This window comes from Papaver somniferum, chromosome 3, assembly GCF_003573695.1.
Source record: "Papaver somniferum cultivar HN1 chromosome 3, ASM357369v1, whole genome shotgun sequence".
In the NCBI taxonomy this organism is placed as follows: Eukaryota; Viridiplantae; Streptophyta; class Magnoliopsida; order Ranunculales; family Papaveraceae; genus Papaver; species Papaver somniferum.
This window is the reverse complement of record NC_039360.1, coordinates 184,130,151-184,153,981: the sequence shown is the minus strand read 5'-3', so window position 1 is coordinate 184,153,981 and position 23,831 is coordinate 184,130,151. Positions and strand designations below refer to the sequence as shown.

Genomic DNA, 23,831 nt, shown 5'->3' with positions numbered 1-23,831 from the left:
AGTAACGAAATATAACGAGGAACCGTAGAATATTGCTGAATATTCAGGCGATTAATTGACGACTCGTAGAATATTGCTGGATATTTAGACGATTTAAGATAATTAATTGTTGGCTCTGTACTAGAAGGGCTCCCTGTCTAGGAGCATTAATTATCTAAGGGTTGAGCAATATGAACTTGCTGGAGTGTCATATTCCTCTTGCATAGTCGGGGAAAATCTGGTTACATCCCGAAGACGTTGTCGCTCTATACTAGCAGACATGCTGTCTAGGAGCCGCCCAATCTTTCGATTCTATACAGTATGAGATGTGTCGTGGCCTCAGCTGAGAGACTACACATCTTCATCTTCTCTGAGAGACTTTCTCCATCAGAGGTGGCATGAGCTTTCATGCACAGAAACATGAGTCTCGATACTCATCCGATTGCCGGATCCGGAGTAACTACTGAAATTGCTCAGTATTCATGAGATGTGTCGTGGCCTCAGCTGAGAGACTACACATATACACGTACTCTTAGAGACAGCCTTCTCAGTCAGAGATTTATGACATGATTTTTCATGCTTTAATGAGAGACATGAGTCTCAATACTCATCCGGTTGCCGAATCTGGAGTATAGTTTTACAATTCTACCCTTTGTCGAAAATCCACCATCTACATTAAGTCCCCTGCTTAGTGAGGAACAGTCATGTTCCTCAGTCAGCATTTAATGGTGATTTTCCAGGTATAAATAAAAATAAGTAATTGAACTTAGTCATAAGATAAGATATTAACGGATTTCGACTGAATGAGCAAACCATGGTTTGAGCGGAAACCTCCGTGGCATAATAGAGCGTCATCCAGTGAACATAAAACCGTGTAGAACCGCTGGTTTGATGGTGGAACCTTGGTTGGTTTAGGATTCACGGGTCGGGCCCAAAAGGGAAATCCTGCTGGAATTAGGTTTTGGAAATAAAATTAGGTATAAAAGGGATTAATTCTCTTTTTTTTATTCTCCTTCCCATGACCACCATCCTCTTCATCACCTTCACGTTCGAGCTTGACAGGAGCAGGAAGGATTTTCGCCGGAGCGTCACCGTCCGTCCGACCGGAGCTAGCACCGTCCGGCCAACTTCCGGCCGGCGCCGACCAGGTGCGTCCAAATTTTTTTTTTTAGATGTTTTATGATTCCATGAGTGTTTCATGCTTTCACCATATCAAAATCCTATACATGTGTATATGTTGATGTGGGTTTTGTAGAAAACCCTTGTTTTATCAAACGTATGTTCGTTCGATTGTTAGTTTTGAAAACTAATAAAAATCCCTGATTTATGAGAGAATTTTTTTTATATATGTGGATTTAGGTCCAGTGATAAAACATAGTGTATGAGCTTTCATGTGAACCAAGATTTTACCTTAATAGATGTGAGCTTTCATAAAACCGAAATAAACTCCGTTTTAAAGGATAATGTTTATTCGAGGAAAATATACATATATATTTTTATGTAGTAAACTTATGTCCAATGATAAAACTTTATTTATGAGCTTTCATGAGAGTTAGTATTTTATCACAATAGGTGTGAGCTTTCACAAAACTAGCATAAACCTTCGTTTTTAATAAAACACTAATACGAAGGAAAATAGATTTTTTTTTTACATGTAGCCGTGACATATTTTATGTGAAACATGATGACGTATTTTATTCACATGGATTTGTTCTTATTAGATAAATTCTGAAAATTTATATGAACAAATTGCATTAATTATTGTTTTGTAAAATCAAGACATGGGTTTTGAGTAACTTTCAAACTATACAACTTACTTGTGATGAAGTCATGTCTTATTGTAAATATCATAGTTCAGTTGTGTGAATGTTCACATTATGAAAATTATGTACATGATTTTATGAGAAAATCATTTTCCATGAACTAATGAAGTGTTGTTCGTTATTGCAAGTTTCAAGGAACGAATTGATTTCGTGTGTTAACTTTTGTATTGCAACCACCATTTTTAGTGAAATTGAAAGAGGTAAGAGTTCAAGATTTACCGTTTGTAGACATCGGCGTTTTAATTTGCATGATTCCATCATCTTATTGAATTCGCGGATGAGTGAAACATTGTGTGGATTTCACAGCAGTTTTGCGAGGATGTCTGAGACTCCAGCCAATGACGCTTCCAGAGATGAAAGGTATGCAGATGATGATATCTCCATAGAGGAAACATGCACGGATGAGACTTCCGTTGGTGAGGAAGACGAAACACCTGGAGTCAAGAATGTCCCAAACATAGATGACGCTTTCTTTGAGGTTCAGGACCCCGAAAATCGTCTCAAGTCCCTGGTATATCGCCTTCTGATCAATCCCAGGACGGTCACTCAAAAGAAATTGGTGACTCCTCATGCTGCTATTCGGTTCTGTCTTGAACGAGGATTATTCCAGGCTTCAATGATTGAATTCAAGTTTCTCGACGCCCTTTAGAGAAGTTCTCGGGACGGTCTAGACACATGTTGGGATTTCCTCGTGTTAGAGCTATGCTGGATAGAGCACAAATTACCAGGGCCGTTCAAACATCTGGAGATTTGTATATCTTTCATGACACACGAAGTATTATAGCTCTTCTTGCTCGCTGGTGCATCCCAACTCATACATTTATATGCAGCTGAGGAGAGTTCACTATTATCTTGGAAGATGTAGTTGCTTTGTTGCATCTTCCAATTACAGGTAACTTTCTTGAAGAACTTTGGACGGCGGAAGAGAAAGCAGTTTCCAAAACTTTAACAGTTGAGATGGAGAGAATCAACAAGGTTTTTGGTAAAGGTTGTTACGCTCATTGGTTGACACATTGGTGGCCACGAGACGCCCCTCTTGATGAACCCGACGGTATGTTGTATATTGTTGCTTTCTTGTGCTTATGACTGTCCAGAGATGTGTTTGAAGATGCTGGTACCTTGTTGAAGCCGTTTGTAATTCCTTTCGCTATTAAATTGGCTCAAGGTAAACAACTTCCGCTCGGTAGATTATTCTTGGGTTCTTTATATTCTAACCTGGACTCTTTAGTCGTAGACTCCAATGTTTCGAACGGCTTCATGAAGATTGAATGCTACGCCAATACGATGTTCCTCCAAGCTCTGATGTGGGGGAGTTTCGGAAACTATGCACCCATTCCCCGTAGTGTCTTACAAAGTCTGAACTCTGCTGATGCTCGACGTATCTTCCATGAGAAAGACAACGCTAGGATTATGCGCTGGTCTATGAAGAAAATTCAGTCCAAGACACGCTTCATCGACGTATTAGATGACGAGTATGAGTTCAACTTCCGTCCTTGGGTGGTGGTTCCTCCTCACGTTTCTCAATTGAAGACTTTCAATGCTGGAGAAAGTAAGTATTTGAAATCCGGTGCTGATTTGAGTGATGGCGAAAGATCTTTCATGCTGAGTTGTACTCCCGGTCACGTAATATCAGCAGCGTATGGAGATTTTTCGGTGGAGGAGTATAATATTGACAGAACCGCCCGTCAGATGGGTATGGACCAATGTGTTCCAACCTTTAGAAGGAGAAGACCATCAGTGGAACAACTTAAGACTTGTTTAGATCACACACATGATGAAGAGAGCTCCTATTGGTTCCCTTGTATTGATCGAACCACGTACGTGACTCCAGGTTACATGACGGCCTCCCAACCTTTAGTGAAGGATCCCCCTTCTTCTGAGATGAGTGCCTCTCTCCCCAGACTAAGGAATATTTCTTGTGACAAATGAAAGACATCTCCAGGAGGTTCACCGGTATGTATTCTTTTGCATATTCCTCATACAACTCGTATAATCGTCTTTAATTACTACATCAATTTCTTTTGTAGGAGGGTCATGCTGTGAGACAAGCATGACCCCTCGAATTGAAGTGAATTTCTCAGATGCGAAGGCAATTGCCCACGGTGGAGAAGGCAGGAGCAAGAATTTCAAGTTGTTTCCCAACACCATAAAGTCCCTAGTCGCCTTTTTGGTGAGTTGTTGATATTTTTCTGTTGTGACTTCTTCCATCCGCATTATCAGGATCTCAAAACCAATATTTGTTATTTGGTTACATGACTTTGCTCCGTCTAGTATTGACGGTCTTCGATTCTCTGTTGCTGGGAAGACGACTTCTAATTTGAGCGTTGAAGAAGAAGTCGCCGTGAGTAATTTCCTTTACCATCGGACATAAAAGTTTCATGTGAAGATGCTAATTACTTGATAATATGTCCAGGAGGATGTCATCATGGAGGAGGAAAGTACTGATGTTCGACCTTCCTCTGAGAATATAGATGAAGGCGCTTCCAAAGATTCGGAGCCAAATAGAAGTAATGAACCCCTTGTCGTTAATACGGATGATCATAATTCCTCGAGTACTTCGGAGACCTCCAAAGTAAGTATATACCATGTACCCTCAAAAACGCCGTAAAATCTTCATCTGGAGTCGGATTTTCAATATCTACATATGTATCCTCAAGCCCAGGAAATTTCCAAGCCTTTCCAAAGAAGATTTTTAAGTTTTGAGCACGTTTAGAGCCTGAAAAAGACGAAATAGTAAACTTCCAGGAGACTTTCAGAACTTTTTTCAGATTGCATGTTCCCCGATGTTTTGACCACATCTCCTAGATTGTTCGCCCAATTTCCATGAAATTTTTACATGTTGTAGAGGACTTCCATACGAAGAGAATGGTATATGACCCAACTCTAGACTCCATATCAATTGATCCCTGTTCGTCATTGAACACAGGGCAGTGTAAAATTTCTTCAGCTGAGTTTCTTTAAAAACGTGTTTCATGACTTTGATGCTACTTGTACACGTCTTAGATGCATGATAAGGAACTTAGATGATGTTAGTTCACTTAATTTCTTAATTTTATAACCGTATTGTATTTCCATCCTTGAATCATTCTAATCCCATGTAATCTTCGCATTAGGTGCCGAATAACGAAGTTGGGAATTATGAATCCAGTAATGATGGTTTGGGAAATCCAGGAGTTGTCGGTGACAAGACTTCCTTATCTGTGCCTCAATATGATGAAGCGCTGGTCGTTGATGCTGTGGAGGTAGAAGAAACTCTAGTTGTGCCTCAGACGGTGGAACCCGAACCCGAAATAGCGGAAGCTACTTCTTCTGAAATTGTCTCTATGATCACCGATGCTGCTCCAGTAGTTGAGAATCAGATGATAGTGCATGAGTATCCGACTGCAGGGATTTCCTTTGATCCTCAATTTGGTGAGTTACTCCCATATCACCAGCTTGTTGGAGGATTTAGCGTTCATATCGGATATGTTGCTATGTACAAGGAACTGTGGGAAATGTATGGACATATTGTTGTCACTCGGGATCCAGAACGCAGTTATTTTCTGACGAAACAAGTGGAGGCTATCTTGTGTGTCATAGATGATATCCGGATTACTGCCAGAAATGTTGTTACTCAAGATGTACTCTTTGATTGGGAATACAACTTGAAGAATGATGAAGATCTTGGCTTCAATCTGAAGTGGCTCCGGCAAAGACTTGAAGTTATCAGAAAAGCAGTAAAGGGCGATGTTCCCTTCCCTACCAGTGATGCCGTGTTGAAGAAGATGAATGAAGTTGCTGATCTAACCAGGAAGCTGGAGGTGGAAAAGTCGGCTCTGAAAGTCTTGGAGGAGGCAGAGGAGCAGAAATATTTCTTCGATGGTTTTCTTTAGTTTCCTTTCCATAATCTCATGAATTTCTGAACTTCTGAGAGATGTGAGGTTTTCATTTGGGTTTTGATATTAGCTGGTTTTGGATTTCTAGATGGTTAAGGATTTTCTTTTGGATTTGATTGAGATTTTCCTTTAAGTAAAGTGAACTGAATTTTTGATAAATTGCTGAATTCAAATACTGATTGCAAGTATTGCAAACGTTTTGGAGGAATTGAAATACAATGAAAGAAAATCCTAAATGCCAAATCCAGACATCATGAGTGCTCAAACGCTCAGTACCTCAAATACCCAATAATTTCAGACAAACGCCTTAAGCCAATTCTCGTGAATTACTGGCAGGGTTCTGCCATCCGTGTTGACCAATTTGTAGTATCCTCCAGTTATGGACTTAGCAACCATAAATAGTCCTTCCCAATTGGAGCTCCTTGCGGAGTGGAGATCTCGTTTAGCCGCCTTGATAACCAAATTCCCTTCCTCGAATTTGTTCGGCTTAGTAGTTCGCGCCTTGAATATATTTTGCTGATTCCATGGTTGTGGCACGTATGGGCACTCATGTAGAGGAAAGTACCCAACATACTATCTGTCGTGCTTAGCCAGGTCTTCAGCAATAAACCTCTTGATAGAATGACCGACTTGGAGAAGCTCTGAACCCAACCATTGGGTATAATATTGGCGGGGTGAAGTTGTCCATTCATAAATTTTGGTAATTGCTAATCGTTTGTAGGGAGAAGTCCTTGAATCAAAGCATCATATTTGAACTTTGGTAATATTGGAGCACGAAAAGGAATAAGACTTGCCTGAGATCGAAACCTTTTGACAAAGGTATGTGGATTTTCCCCAGGTTCTTGCGTAAGTCCCATCAAGGTTTTTACTTCCTCCAGATGCTCGAACGGTGGGGTGTCCTCTGTTTCCTCTTCCAACTTGGAGTCTTTGTCGACGACAGAGCGTGTTGAAAGCTTTAAAATTACCCTTCCAGCATGAATCCAAGTTCTTCCAAGGATCATGTCATATCCAGGATCTTCTCGAATTATGTAAAACTTGGCCTCAGTGCAGACCAAATTCTCTGTGACTTTGAGAATGATGAAGCCGTATGCATCTCTGGAGATTCCTTCGTGGTCCCTGATTGTTGTGGGAGCATGAGTAGCCTCTTGTCGAGTAATGCCAGCAGCTCTGAGAGTTTTCAAAGGGATGATGTTGACGGCGGTGCGGACATCAACGAATGCTCTTTTGAAATCATTTCCTTTAATATGCACGGTGGTGAGCAGTCCCCAGTCATACATTTCTTTGTCGGTGGCTGAAGGTTCAGAAGGTACTTCTGGAATCAATAGGCGTTTCCCAGTCACTATGTGGTTCAAAGCTGTGAACATGTCTCCCCTTTGTGCTTTTGACAGATAGAGCAATTCACAGACATGCTCTATCAATGAGTGAACCGCTTCCTTGACTGGTGCTTCAGAAATGGAGAAAGTCCTGACAGGAAGAGGATTCGGCTCCAAGGTTAAGTTCTCCTTACTTAACTTTTTCTTTGAATATGCGTTTCAAAACTTTGCAGCTACTTGTGGGGTGATTGATGAACCTGTGGAATCGGCAGTAACGAGGATTTTCCATGTCTTCCTCAGTTGGGTCTCTCCTGACATATGGAAATTTGATTGCACCATCTTGGATCCAGGTGTTTAATAGTTCGAGCATTTCTCCAATGGGGAGAGGAAAATCAAGTGCATCATCAGGAGCTTCTGTGCGGTGGCCAGGAGCCTGTGTCTCTGGATTGTCCTTCTTTTGCTTCTTTGGAGGAGCTGCAGTATGCTTGTTCGGGGATTCTGCCTTGCGCTTGCTCCCTTCAGCAGCGTTTGCAGAGGGCTGCAGGTTGTACTGCTTGTTGATCAGGCGTCTTCTTCCTCGAGTGTCACGTGATTCCTCAGTCTTTGTGGACTTTGCTCTTTCTAACAGGGCAGGTGCAGTGGTTGCTGATCTCTTCGCGGCTTCGTGAAGCTCTGAGAAAGTCTGGAATCGAAGATTCTCCAATAGATCTCTATAAACCAGGAGCATGTCGTTGATACACAAATCTACCAGCTGCTGCTCTATGACATTTAGGTCATGACAGTCCAGGGCCTGGACTCTGAATATTTTCACGTAATCATTGGGATTTTCACTGACTCTCTGGAACATTCTTCCAAGATCAGAGAGAGTGACTTGCTCTGACACGAAAAAGTACTTCCTGTAGAAGGCGTTGATCATTTCTCCCCAATTGTTGATAGTCCCCGGCGCGATGTTTTTGTACCAGGTGTATGCTCTGCCTTTCAAGGATTTTGAAAACTCCTTGAGGCGAACAACATGGTTATGTTCATGCTCTCCCAAGGCTTCAAGGAAACGAGAGACATGTTCTCGAGCATTGCCAGTTCCGTCATACAGAGTAAAAGTTGGAGAAATGTAACCTTTTGGAAGGGGAATCCTCTACGTAGCGGCAGGATAAGGAGGTGGGTGACAATGGACATGTGATGTCTTGTCTTTTCCACGGTTTTCCAGAAGGCGCTCCACGTCTTCCCGAGTAATGAAATTTGATGGTTCATTTGCTGACAAATCTGCAACTTTGCCAGTTTCATCATCATCCACTGTATGGAATGGGATTACTTCAGGATCAGCAGCATCCGAGGATTTCTCCTTCTCTTTTCCCTTTTCTTGAGTCTTCTCTATCATCTTATCAGTAAGATTTTTGAGATGATTACACAGCTCCTTCTGTGTAGCAGCCATGTCAGTCTGATTCTTCGCGAGAGTCTCATGCACTTTGATAAGATCGGCAATGGTAGATGGTGGATTTCCTCTGACTTCTTCAGGGTGTCGACCGAACAGGGGATGACCTTCAGCGTGAGGAGGAGTAGTGTCACCACCATCAGTGTTGGAGGCCGGAATCGTTTCCGGGATATTCTGATTGTCATTGTTGTTGTTGCTAGTACTAGCGTCGTTTGTGTTGGAACCAGTAACTAGACCAGCCATCTTGTGAAATCGTGAGATTGCAACCGAGAGATTAACCTCCCACTGTGGTCGCCAATCTGTGGGTGGGGAAAAAACGATTTGCTGGTTTTTACGGAATTGAAGAGTCGACCGTGTGGAGACTCCTTGAACCGAGCGAAATGTTGAACCTCAGACAGATGCACTGCAAGAAGGGAGTGCTTTAAGTTCGAGAGATCAATCTGTAAGACCCCGGCCTAAACCAAGAACAGTGGTCGTTCCAGAGTCAATTCGGTCACACGAGAGGATGGGTTGATCTGTAGGAGGGAAGCCGAGAAATGCGTGAGATCAATGGTGATCTGAGATTGTAGGTGTGTTGTGAATTCAGCGTGAAAATGCTCTGAATGATTGAATTTTGTTCAATTGAGAGTAATTTCTGTGAGTTCGTGTAGACGAAAGATTGTCTGTATGAACTTTGATGAGAAATTGCTCGTTTTGGCGAATGTTGTTCGATTGTTCGAAAAACCTCCTTCAATCAGGATTGAGAGACATTTTATAATGCCGGAGTTGAAAACACCATGATCCCATGAAGTGTGACAGTTGTTGGAATCAAAGAGTGGGAAATGGGGAAATCGTGTTAAAACCAATTACTCATCGTGTGGAGACTTGGTTAACTTTCCACCCACTACTTTGCTGACTCTTCCAACTGATTGCACGACTTGTTCACATTCTCATCGTGGGTGAACACACGTGTCGTAGACCACCAGACCAAAATCCTAGTTAATATCCCCCCATCTGACACGATTGAAATTTCGTGATTGTGGAGTCAGTTGCTGACTTTATGGGACGATGAGTCCATGTAGCGCTGAGTTGAACATGTTTAGCAAATGTTTCGAAACTCATGAATTTAATGTGTCTGCTGAGACGAGGTATCATTATAACCTAAGACGAGCAAAACTGTGTTGCTAAATTGTTGAATAATTCTAGTTCGAGCAAATATTGTTCTTTTGATGAATTGTTGGTAGCTGGACCAAATAAAATATTAATTTAAGTTATTGACTGCTGGGTCGAGCAAAATAAATATGAATATCAATCATGGAATCAACATAAAATTATCAGAGTGTTCGAATCTGCACAGAATCATGTTTCTGCAGAGCTCTGGATTCAAAACCCTAATTTTACCGAAATGATGATTTATTGCAAATCAACACGGGACCGACTACATGGGATGACGGGTTCACCATATAACCAGATGCTCGAATGAGCAAAAAATACCAAAGTCTCTTGAGGACCAGTTGGTGAAAGAATGATTAAATGCTGGTTTAATCATTTACTGAAATAATGCATGTGTGAGCAACAAATCATAAAACCTGATGTAGAAAATATGAGGGGCCGACCAAGAGGTCATGAGACCGGCTCTTGATGGTCGTGGGACTAGTAGATGGTCGTTTGAGCGAACTTCCAATTGTTTGGAAAGAGTTCGAACCTAATATGAGCAACTGAGCAAATTAGGTTAAAATCATTAAAACATGCGAGACTAGCTGTTTGCAAGCCTTAGGGTCACCTTTGGTCGGTCAAGGGGATGTGCCCGTGTCACCATAGTGTCCGTGCTTCAGTCCTGAGAATTTTGATATTTTCCGATGCACGTTTGAGCAACATTTGGAGAAAATATGCAAAATCCATGGTTTTGCTGAAACGAGGAAAAATACATGAGATGATGAAAATAATAAATAAACAAGGAATCACAAGACGTGGGACCGGCCACGGCTAGGGCATGACCGGCCGGCTGACACGCGATCCCACATGCTTTTCCCAGTTTTATGTGATTATATGTATTTTTCTCTGATTTAAGGGAAATTCCATGAAACTGGAGAGTTTGGCGAAATTAGGGAACTTCCATGAGATGAGAGACATAAATTAAAATATAAAATAGGGAATGGGAGTGTGGGAACGGCAGTGGCCGTGGCATGGCCGTCCAGCCAATGGGCGCGGTCCCCAAGGCACTCTTCCCAATTTTATGTAATTTTGATGATTTTAGATAATTTTTCATAAAATCAAAGGGATTTGTTGAAAACCAAGATATTTTGATGAAATCAGGGAGTTTTCATGAAATCAGGAAACCAAACACCAAATAATAATAAAATAATGGTCGTGTGGGATCGGCTACGGCATGACCGGCCGGCTAGAACCCGGTCCCACAAGTTTTCCTAATTTTTTTAATATTTTCCATGATTTTAGAGAAAATACATGAAATTAGGTAATTTTAGGGAAAATTCATAAAATCAAGGAATTTTCATAATTTGAGAAGGAATAATAAAATAATGGGACGTGAGTTGTGGGACCAGCCACGGCGAAGGCATGACCGGCCGACCGGCGGTCCCGCGACACCTTTCCCTAATTTTATTATTTTTTGATAAAATCATGTGATTTAGATAAAAGTACATGAAATTAGGTAATTTTCATGATTTTAGGGAAAATTCATAAAATCAAGGAATTTTCATAATTTGAGAAAAATAATAAAATAATGGAGACGTGAGGTGTGGGACCGGCCACGGCCAAGACAAGGCCGGCTGGTGCTCGGTCCCGCGACACCTTTCCCTAATTTTATTATTTTTTGATAAAATCATGTGATTTAGATAATTTCTTTGAAATAAAGGAAATTTGCTCGAACGAGAGGATTTTCATGAGATCGTGAAAATATTAAAAATATGGTAAAATATAAAATTAGGCGCGGGACTAGTCACGGCATGACTAGCCGGCTGGTGAGCCTAGTCCCCTGGCGCTTTTGTTTAATATTTTATTATTATTATTTTCCCTTCCTATTTTGCATAGGTTCCGTGTTCGTTCGTAATTTTAAAATGCTCGTTCGTGCATTCAGAATGTTGGTCTGTGTATTATCTGCTAATTACACTTGCATCATTTTGTCAGGGCTTATTCGATGCCCAGACGCCTGTTTCGTTGAATATTTATTACTAACCTGTGGAATTCTGCTGGGAAGAATCACAGATTGAAGTAACGAAATATAACGAGGAATCGTAGAACATTGCTGAATATTCAGGCGATTAATTGACGACTCGTAGAATATTGCTGGATATTCAGACGATGGCTCGTAGAATATTGCTGGATATTCAGACGATTTAAGATAATTAATTGTTGGCTCTGTACTAGAAGGGCTTCCTGTCTAGGAGCATTAATTATCTGAGGGTTGAGCAATATGAACTTGCTGGAGTATCATATTCCTCTTGCATAGTCGGGAAAAATCTGGTTACATCCCGAAGACGTTGTCGCTCTATACTAGCAGACATGCTGTCTAGGAGCCGCCCAATCTTTCGATTATATATAGTATGAGATGTGTCGTGGCCTCAGCTGAGAGACTGCACATCTTCATCTTCTCTGAGAGACTTTCTCCATCAGAGGTGGTATGAGCTTTCATGCACAGAGACATGAGTCTCGATACTCATCCGATTGCCGGATCCGGAGTAATTACTGAAATTGCTCAGTATTCATGAGATGTGATGTGGCCTCAGCTGAGAGACTACACATCTACACGTACTCTGAGAGACAACCTTCTCAGTCAGAGATTTATGACATGAGCTTTCATGCTTTAATGAAATACATGAGTCTCAATACTCATCCGGTTGCCGAATCTGGAGTATAGTTTTACAATTCTACCCTTTGTCGAAAATCCACCATCTACAAGGCTTTTAGGTGCACATTGTGGGGTAAATTTCATATTCTTGCTTGGTATGTGTCTTCTTTTTGCATATGTGGTGTTCGTTTTGAGATATTATTAGGTGTACATTGTGGTGCACATTACTTATTCCAGCTTTTTTTTTGTAGTTGTGGCGTTGGTTTGAGGTTGAAGAGTCCTACGGTGACAACCAAGTTAGTCAAGCATTTGATCGCTGACAATATACAGGGAGATTCTAGTTTGAAACCTAATCATATCATGTCATTTTTTTAGAAGACTTATGGGTCCAATATTAAGTATCACCATGCCCGTAAAGGGAAAAAAACTGTATTTGAACAACAGTTTGGTGATGACGAGAAGTCGTGTAGCGATTTAGCTTGGTATGTCAAAGCCATTGAGGAAACTAATCTTGATAGCTATGTGAAGTTTGAAGTTGATTATGCAACTGAAAGATTTCAGAGGATTTTCATTTGTTTCGGTGCTTGCAAGCATATTTATAGGTATCTTAGGCCCGTGATTTACTTATACGCTACTTTCCTTACTGGTAGATTCATGGGTGCTTTGATGGCTGCAACATGTGTTAATGGAAACAATGGTTTTTACCCATATGATTTTTCTCTTGTTTCTGCTAAAAACAAAGAAAATTGGTTTTGGTTTCTGGACAATCTTAAACAAGTGGTCGATGGTCGTCCGATTGTTTTCCTTAGTGATCGTGGAGAAGGACTTCTGCAGGGCATTCCAAAAGTATTTCCTGATTCATATCACAACTATTGTTTTTATCACATCAAGTGCAATCTTCCAATCAGATCAGGTGATGCGAATTCCAAGGCCATTATTGATTTGTTTCACAAAGCTGCTTACTCTTATTACACAACAACTAAATTTGAAGAATCTTTACGGGGCATGCATGCAATTGAATGTGGACATGTTGCTAATTATGTCAGGGCTATTCCAAAGGAGAAATGGGCAAATGCATTCTTCCCTATATGCAGATATAATACTCACTCTTCAACTCTTTCCGAGTCATTTAACAACTGGATTGTTGATCTCAAAAAGTTGTTTGCTTGCTCTCCTCGATGTGATACGGTGAGTTTGACGTTTAGCGTTTCATTCATTTATTTTTTTTTATGTGTACATCTTCCCTTGTACACATGTTTATGTCGGGAAACCGAGGTTAATTCCACGAAACATCCTACTTTAGATAACTTAACTCGAATCCTTTACTTACATCTTTAGATTAGCTTGATTGATAATACTAGCACGAATATATAATCAATACGACAATAGACAATCACACACGACATAAAGATTACGTGGTTCACCTACGCTTTGTAGGCTACATCCACGGCCAAAACCACCCCGAGAATCTTCATTATCATAACAAGTTATTACATATGCACACATCACATAATCAACTAGTTATGTAACCCACTAGCGCTAGACGTTAGAAACAACAAGACATATTACGAAGAGTTTACCTCTTCCTTTATTCTTCTTCTTCCATAAAATTCCACCACCATGGTTTCTTCGACTTTAGACAAGAACATGAAGAACATCATGAATTCTAGCTTCTCCCACATGAACCCTAGAAACCCTAAATTTCTCCCATACCCGTTCTCACTACAAGTCTCTCTTCTCACATTGATTTTTCCCCATCACCAACCATCGTAGGACACAACGGTTGTGACCCAATCAGTCTCGTTATTGAGAGAGGATTCTACAAGAGAATGGATTTCTACTCACAATATAAGCCTTCTTATATAGTAGACAAATCCTTGCCCCCCAAGTCTTCTAGAACTTCTAAGAATGGTCTTCCACCTTAATTAGGAAACCCTAAACTTGGAAAACACTCTACCAAACCGTCATACAAGTTTCCTAATCCAAGTAAACCTTGTAGACATTCCAAACCCGAAACTTCCCTTTGGTAACAGTTTTGACAGCATTAAATCACTATTTATGTTTCAAAAACTATCATCTAAAGTCCAATTTCCGCTATATAGTTTGGTGTACGGAACAAAACCCCAACAGTCACCACCTTTTGTGACGTGAACAAAACCACCATATTCACTCCAACAAAGCATGAATGTTTACCACCTTATACAAGGTCATATTCGTGGACATCATCACTAGCACGAATAAAAATTGTCTTGTACTTTGAGCTTGAACCACCACCTAAGCCAAATTCCTTCTTTGCATTTGCACCACCAGAATCGCTATTTTTCGATCTTCTAGCATCACCACAAACAACTTATTCATTTAATTTATACAAGTTTCTGCATGAATTGTATCAAACTACTTCGTCGCCATGATCACTCATTATTCTACCTTTTGTAGAATACTTCTTCTTCGACACATGTCTAACACTTGACATTGTTTGAGCTGAGTCATCAAACAATTCCAGACGGACTTCACCAACTCTAAGAACCAACAATCTTGAGTCATCCTCCATGTAGAAAAAACATGCTACAATCTTCATATGTTGTATATGAACGATTGTCACTTAGCACCACCATGATTCAAAATGTTCTCCTGATAATATTTTGCAGACGTCAGTTGAACCCACGAACGATCTTATCTTGTAAATAAAACACCTTCAACACGAATCATAGTCACATCAAGCAAAGTTGTCGAATCTTTCTTGATATCGTCCCATTCTTTGTTCGGTCTTGATTTACTCATCATCTTCATGATCTATATCCTTCCGCTACGAACCAAGACTTTCTCTTCTTTGAAACCTCTTGTTCAAATTACCGAAACACTGCCATCTTTATTCACGCTCACCGCACCACTTGTCGGGAAACCGAGGTGTTGATGGTGGTTTTTAGTTCAGGGCTAAAATTGTAAAACCAGTATTTAATACGCTGTCAACCTGCAAGGGGTTGAAAAGTGACGAGTGCAAAAAACCTCCTCGCTCATTGAGAAATTCAATGTATATGAAATTCACTCAGAATGGTGCGCGTAGTATCAATCCCAAATATTTTGTGATTTCTATTCTATACCAGCATTATCAATTAATGCATGATTTGCCTAGTATTTTCCGTTCTATGTTCTCAGCCGAACTCTCATCATTGACATGACATGGCGATTAAGTGTTCACTCTCAGCAGAGTAGCATGAATCTCCTGAAGTGCCAGTATTGAGATCTGCATGAAAATACCCACACATGCTACGTCACTCCCTGATAAAGAGAATCTCGTATCGACGTACTTTTAATTAAAGACGACTCGATCGAACACGGTTAAATTCCTTAAGGAAAATCTAGACTGTCAATATCAGTCTCAGAAACGATCACCACCACACAACTTGGTCGCACGATTTAACAAGCGTAGCTTACTCCTAACAGAACTAGGCAATCATCGTAGTGACCACCGACGGGCCCACTAGTTCCCTAGTCGATCGAGCCCCATTCCCTCAGCCACAAGTGCTTCGAACGGCGACCTCAAACATGGGTGATCGCTGTATAAAAATAGCTCGAATGAGCTGAAACCGTTAAAAAGGGTCTCAGAAGCATCACGACCGTCCAACTTCGCCAGCCTAGTTGGACGGCTTGGATCTTCCTACGGATGATTAAGGAAATGCCATCATGCACACTGGCGGGCCAATTTCCCCCTTGCTCGATTGGAAAGTCCACGGCCAGTCCGTAGAGCCACAAATCGTTTGCTCAAGCTAAGGCAAACACGACGTTTTTCAAAACCCTAATTTGGGTCGCGAAAATGTATTAGCGTCTTAAATCGATCACAACCATCCAACTTAGCCATCCTAGTTGGATGGCTTAGATCGCGTTTTGGACAATCAAGGAGGTGCACATGAGTTCACCACCGGCCCAACATTATTCTTGCTCGATCGACTTACCCGTGGGAAGTCAATTATGCATCGAGTTGCTCGATTGAATTAGAGTAGTCGTGGCTATTCTAAACCTTAATTCACGTTTGCGGCAATGAGCTTGTGTTGAAAATCTATCATGACCATTCATCTTCACCGGCTGAATCGAGTGACCTAGATCTGATTTTAGATGGCCTAGGAAGTGTCGATATGCACGCCGACGGCCCGTATTCACACATGGCCGATCGGCCTGCTCCTATTAGCGCGCAACACTCATGTTCGATTAGCCAAACTAGGGTTGGCCACATGGTTTCCAAACCCTAATTTGAATCAACGGCGCAAACATCTGCCGCAAATCATCTCCTCCGTATGACTTTGCTAGCATGGTCGGACGACTTAGATCAAGTGTTGAGTGATCAATGAGATACCTCAATGATCACCGGCCGCCTCTCTTTCACGAGGAGCGATCAACCAAGAGATGGCTCGTCCATACGACCCTTAATCGATCTCCCAAAGGTGGTCGGACATGCCACCTTTTTAAGACGCTCAATCCGCGACTTATTCAATCAAGCTCTAAAACAACGATGCTTCATGCACATCGATTGTCTTGAGATGTTTGCTTAAAAGCGATGCTTTACATGCATCGAACACATGCGATATTTTATGAGTATCGGCTTCATAAATAACTTGGTTGTTTAACCCAATATCACCGTATGCTATTCTTTGCGGCAAGTCCCACGACTCGACCCACTCACTCGACACATCGAACATGTCACAAACTGGGGGATACTTACTGGGGTATTGGTCTGGTGGTTTACATCGTGCGGTGTGCAACGCGCTCATTACAAGAACGTGTCAGGAAAAGATGAAAGGTTAAACATGATGAGAGAAGTGGGTGAAAGAGTGACCACGTGATGATCACCATCTCCTACACAACCCCACTACTCCATCGCTTAACTTTGTCCACTTCCTATGAGAACAAGGATGCGCTCAAATGACTTGTATAAATAGGTTTTCAACCTATTTCGACACGAAGAACACAAGTGTTATCAACACAAGTAGCCAGAAACCATTTTATGACACGCAAGTCATAAATAGCCACACCTTCATAGTTCAACACTCTGATCTCAAACACCTTCTTCGCTTCCCTCTCTAAGATCAACCCTTCTCCTTCACTTTGTGACCGAATTGAATCTGGAACGACCATTTCTTGGTTTAGGCCAGAGTCTTACAGAGATCTCTCGAACTTAAAAGTACTCCCACTGTGGTCGCCAATTGTTTATGGGTGAAAACTGTTTCCGCTGTTTTTGGTAAATTTGGATGTGTTGATGAGAATCAAATTCAAACACCCTTCTCTTGATGTTGAGACGTACAAATTCCTCAACACCACTATTGTGTTGTCAGGCATACTGCCTCAACACGTTTCCCTCTTAGTGTTGAGACGTGCAAATTCCTCAACACCACAACTGTGTTCTACCTCAACACATCCTTTCTCTTAGTGTTGAGACGTGCAAATTCCTCAACACTCACTACTGTGTTGCCAGGCATGCTGCCTCAACACACCCTCCTCTTACTGTTGAGACGTACAATTTCCTCAACACCACTATTGTGTTGTCAGGCATACTGCCTCAACACGTTTTCCTCTTAGTGTTGAGACGTACAAATTCCTCAACACCACTATTGTGTTGTCAGGCATACTGCATCAACACGTTTTCCTCTTAGTGTTGAGACGTGCAAATTCGTCAACACCACAACTGTGTTGCTGCGCATGCTCAACACATCCTTTCTCTTAGTGTTGAGACGTGCAAATTCCTCAACACTCACTAATGTGTTGTCAGGCATGCTGCTTCAACACATCCTTTCTCTTAGTGTTGAGACGTGCAAATTCCTCAACACTCACTACTGTGTTGCCAAGCATGCTGCTTCAACACATCCTTTCTCTTAGTGTTGAGACGTGCAAATTACTCAACACTCACTACTGTGTTGCCAGGCATGCTACCTCAACACACCCTCCTCTTGGTGTTGAGACGTACAAATTTCTCAACACCACTATTGTGTTGTCAGGCATACTGCCTCAACACGTTTTCCTCTTAGTGTTGAGACGTGCAAATTCCTCTACACCACTATTGTGTTGCCAGGCATGCTGCCTCAACACATCCTTTCTCTTAGTGTTGAGACGTGCAAATTCCTCAACACTCACCACTGTGTTGACGGGCACGCTGCCTCAACACATCCTTCCTCTTAGTGTTGAGACGTGCAAATTCCTCAACACTCACTACCATGTTGTCAGGCATCACTGCCTCAACACATCTTCATCTTAGTGTTGAGATGTGCAATCTCCTCATCACTCACTCGTATTGTCAGGTGTCACTGCCTCAACACATCATAGTGCTGACGGCTCTACCACCTCAACACCCATCTTTGTATTCAAGGATCAACTTCCTTAACACTCATCAGTCGAGGCTCCACTACATTTTTTTAGTGTTGTCGGCCTCAACGTACCAGAAGGGTGATTGCTACTTGCCTCGACGTTTCATTAAACATGTTCTGCTCAAAGTCCAAGAAAGCCTCTCTCTACTGGTAACGTCTGTTTACTCTGATGCGTGTCGTAAGCGCAACAAATTAATTAAGACATTTTTCACTAATTAACTAGTAATATAGCGGTAGTAAGAGATCGTTCCCACAGAGAGCTGTGTAATTGATAGGTTATTTAGTTCAGTAAAATAATAAAACAAAAGGGGTATTGTTTGATTAAAGTAAAATAAAAAGATAATAAGAAAGCAAAGATGATTAAGGAATCATTCGTCGCCACTAAAAATAAAATACTCATTTATTCCTTGTTAATTTTCTGTTATCACCAACCGTAGAATAGCAATAAGCTCTGCTATCCCCGGAATTCCTGTTGTCACTGGATACAGAAGCGCTCGACTACCAGATTCTATCCATATGAGCCACCATGAATAAGCTCTCAAGGTGTAACCCATCGAATGCATTACGTTTTGTGAATTAGGTTGATCCTAGCATAAGACGCATAAGCTCGGTCTGCTTACCAGTGTCATCTCTATACACAATTGCTTAACAGAATCCATTTGTCAGCTTTTGCAATGTACTACTTGTGTATGAAATTGAGTGACTATTACACGTATCACCAATCCCAATACTAGTAGAAGAATTATCATTAGGTTAATTCAAATGGCAAGTTGAATAACCCAGTAATAATCTTAGACAATAAAAACAATAGAGATAATCAACAAGAAAAATCAACTTAAAATAAACTTGTAAACAGAATCAGAATTCCATTATGAAAAATCAGGACTTTGAAATCATCCCTAATCAGTAAATTTAGATACACATGGATTTACTAAAACCCATGAAAAATATGTGAAATAAGAAGAAGAAAATAGATTGGTTTCCCCCTAAAGGGGTAAACCCTAAGATATGAAATAAAACCTTTCCTCTCTCTTTCCTCTGTATTTTTCTCTCCCAAAAATTGAATGAAACTCTTCTGGGCTTGGATGCTTTATATAGGCAGCGGTTAGGTATGTGCGATCCACAAAATTTGCATTCGATAAACAATGAAAGTCGTTTTGGAGAGTTTTGAATCTTTGGGAAACAGGTGCTCTAACTTGGCGTAGCAAGGAGCTTCGTAGTAGACTAGACACGACTTTTGATTGGTTTGAACTTCAATGGGGACTTGCCAATGGCCTGCTCTAACCTCATCAATACATGCAGCTTCGATGCTTCTCGTTTTACCAAACTCCAACTTTTCCATTCCGCGTCGAATCTTTCCACTGCTCGGAAATTTTCTCTGTATCTATCCTCAACTAGTCTTTCACAGCAACCAAACTTCATCACCGCCTCCCTGAATTCTCTCAAACTCGGTCTCATATCCAAGTCTGGATTCTTAAATCCATCTTAACCTCTTCTATCACCGATGATGATCATCAGCAGCTTCGAGTCTCAGTTGCTAAGCCTTCGTTTCCTGTTCTCATTCTATCTGACTTGCTCGAATCCTTCCATGCTTCACCGAAACTCCCCTTGAATCATCAACGCCATCATATGTTGTCAATGATAGCAGCGAAGACAACTCCTTCATGCCAACAACTCCTCTCCATCAATGGCCGATAATGGCAGCAACATCACTGATGTATAAAGCCCTATTTCAAACGCGAGCCGTCTCTTCTAGCACCATCAACAACCCAGTGGCAATTACTCTCATCGTAATCTTCTCCATCAATTACATGTCGCGATAATGATGATCGACCAATGGAAGCAACCATTTTCTCCCTTGTTTTGTCGTGCTCAAACAATTTCCAAAACCACATTGAACTCGTGGTTTCCCTGAATTCTAAGATACTTGTAACACTAACAACATCCATGAGTGCAGCAGCTCGAGAATGACCAGAAATAACTGGTCGTGAAAACCCGACCAAGTTCCCTTCTGTTGAAGTTAAATGTAGAACGGTGGCCCTGAGTAAATAGACCGGGTGCCTTTAATAACATTTGAATTATGGCTTCCCCCAATAAATGAATCGACTGCCTTTTAGCAGTTCCTTAGAAACATGCCACCCTTTATCAGAATGACTGCCCCTTAACATACAGTGGGTTTCCAATAGCACTTGTCCTGGAAAATGACCATTTTGCTCTATTATTCTTCCAAGTTCTTTTTTTGCTCATGATTTCTTCATACGAACTCATAATGACTTCGTTCTTTCGCCGTTGACTTCATCTGCCTATCCTCTACAGAATGATGACTACAAATCCTCCATTTGAACGAGTTCCACTGGGTCTTTGGCCCTTCTCGACTTATAGACTTTACTTTTGTAGCTATTTTCACTTCTTTTTGGATGATATACCTAATGAAGACAAATATAAGAAAACAAGCGTAATATGCAATAATTCACCAAAAAGATAGCAATTACTAGCATGGAATTGATACCAAATATATGTGAAATATGCACTTATCATACTCTTCTCATGAAATTTATTTCCGCCTATCACCATCTATTGATTACCCCGCAATAATGTCACCGTTACGTGCTAAGCAGGGGACTTAATGTTGATGGTGATTTTTAGTTCAGGGCTAAAATTGTAAAACCAATATTTAATGCATTGTCACCCTGCAAGGGGTTGAAAAGTGACAAGTGAAGAAAACCTCCTCGCTCATTGAGCAATTAAATGTATATGAAATTCACTCAGAATGGTGCGCATAGTAGCAATCCCAAATATTTTGTGATTTCTATTATATACCAGCATTATCAATTAATGCATGATTTGCCTAGTATTTTCCGTGCTATGTCCTCAGCCAAACTCTCATCATTGACATGAAATGACGATTAAGTGTTCACTCTCAGCAGAGTAGCATGAATCTCCCGAAGTGCCAGTATTGAGATCCGCATGAAAATACCCACACATGCTACGTCACTCCCTGATAAAGAGAATCTCGTATCGACGTACTTTTAATTAAAGACAGCTCATCGAACATGATTAAATTCCTTAAGGAAAATCTAGACTGTCAATATCAGTCTCAGAAACGATCACGGCCACACAACTTGGTCGCACGATTTAAGAGGCGTAGCTTATGATAGACGCATTTATGTGTCTATTTTGTTCTCAATATTCTGTATTGTTAGACTCGATTAAGTACTTATTGTGTTATTTTGTGTTCTTGTAGGAAATTTTAGAGAAATAAGCCCTTGCGGCGAAATGGGCTCAAAAAGTGGTGTTTTACACCCCCAAGATAAAGTATTAAAGGAACCCCATAAATGCACTGGAAACTTCACAGAAATGTCCCGGAGGAACCAAGAAAAATTACTATTTACACCCAAAAATTACTATTTCAGCCCTGATTGCTAAAGGGACACCAGAACTGGATTAGAGGGAGGCCAGTTTTTCTTCCCAAATTCAAATTCCAAAATTGGCGGGAAAATTTGGTTATTTACTGGCATATTTGCCAAACGATTTTTGAAGGAGTTTCAGGCCGATTCAATGGCTGAAACTCATTGGGTATCTTCTGCTGGGCTAGACAGGAAGGATATGGGTGTTGGATGCGATCAAATTTGGCTGGAAAATCCATCAGATGAAATCAGAGCAGACGCGTGCATGGAAAATATTTCACGGGGTTTTGATGAGTTGGAAGTGTGCTGCTCGTGTTTGGATGGGGCTTGGCTATATTCTGAAGTGTGTTGAGATAAACAAAGAAAATCTACTCACCATTTACATCTCCAGACGCGTATAGAGATAATTCAGGGAAGAAAATATTCCGAAATATTTTTCTTCAATGGCCGAGTAAATGAAGATTATTTGGAGTTAATGGAGGAGATTCAATGGTTCAATTACGTATAAATATGTTCCTAATGTGCTACAGAGAGGTTGTCGAGAGTTTGGGGGCTTGAGGAGAACTGAGGAGCAAGAAATCACTATGAACAGCAAGCTTCCTGCTGCTGTTTTATGCTGCTGATGAAGATGAAGAACACGAAGAACAGACTCTCAGAAACAGTCGTTCTTCAACAGTGACAACGACAGTGGCTCGTGGGTCGTAGGTGTGGGTTCTTAGAACCTTAGCGACAACAGCAGTTAGATTTTATCGTTTATTCTGGACGCTTTTTGTGCGTCGCAGATTACAGTTTCACACCATTTTCTCTTCTTCTCTTTATTGTAAACACCAATTGAGCTTAATAAAATATTTTGAGAGGTATTTCACCATGATGAGCTAAACCCAACATTGGGACAACGGAGGAGGCGATTTTCATCATTCTGGTAAATTTAATTTATTCTTTTTATGACTTTTGCATTGATTTAAAATTTTGAAAAATGATTTTGATTAATTAGTTATCATTTTATTTGATGCGGCATGCTTTCTTAAATGTTTGATGTCCCATGCTTACGATTTATAACTAATATTCTGAGAATCTATATTGGCAAAATAAGAGTCCTTACATTTTATGTTTTGAGCGATAATTGTTAAGGATAAATAAAATGTACCATATGCATGAGAATTGGCCAAGTCTTTAGTCCCAGTAACTCTCTACCAATTTGTCAATATTTTTGTATATAATTTTTATAAATCTAAAAATCCTTCACCTTCACAAGTCTTAGAGTTCGAACCATCCTTACCACTTCATTACTACAACCCACAAAAAATCAATAATCATTTTGGCACCGCCGACGCGGATTTATGTTTAGGTAGAATTTTTAGGTTTTTATTATTTTTTTTTACTATTATTTGTTCCTTTTTACGTTTCTTTTTGTGTCTTTGATTTACAGGTTCGAAGTGGAATACTAAGGACTTGGGAAAAAAAAGCTTAAAGCTAAAAGCTAAAAGAGAAGAAAAAAAAGACATAATTTTTTTTTAGGATTTGTAAATAGGCTTTATTTTTCATAATTTTTGTAATTTTTGGACTTTTTATTTGGACTTTATTCTGGACAATCGGACTTTATTCTTTTTTTAACCCTACGGAAGGGTATTATTAAAAAATAATAATTATATAAACTGTGTGCAGGGAAGGACGACGATTACTATATCGTCTCGGCCCCTCGGGTGCGTACACGGCATAGGAGTCGTGGCCCGAGTCGACGACAACGGTTCATCCCCCGTCTGGTACGGGAGGTAAGTCCAATCGAAACACTCGCGAATCCCCTGCAAGCGAGTTACTGTATCCCTTAAGGTGATAATTGTTTGAGGACGAACCAGACTGTCTTT

At 40.7% G+C, this 23,831-nt stretch overlaps 1 protein-coding gene across 1 annotated transcript in view; it reads left to right on the top strand.

Annotated features, from left to right (window-relative positions):
* The window catches only part of LOC113360414, a 41,301-nt gene that overhangs the window by 3,784 nt on the left and 13,686 nt on the right, over nucleotides 1-23,831 (top strand). The window contains exons 3-4 of the mRNA XM_026603923.1: nucleotides 4,951-5,044; nucleotides 12,582-13,394. Coding sequence (XP_026459708.1) covers nucleotides 4,951-5,044; nucleotides 12,582-13,394 — 907 coding nt within the window. The remainder of the gene's footprint in view (nucleotides 1-4,950; nucleotides 5,045-12,581; nucleotides 13,395-23,831) is intronic.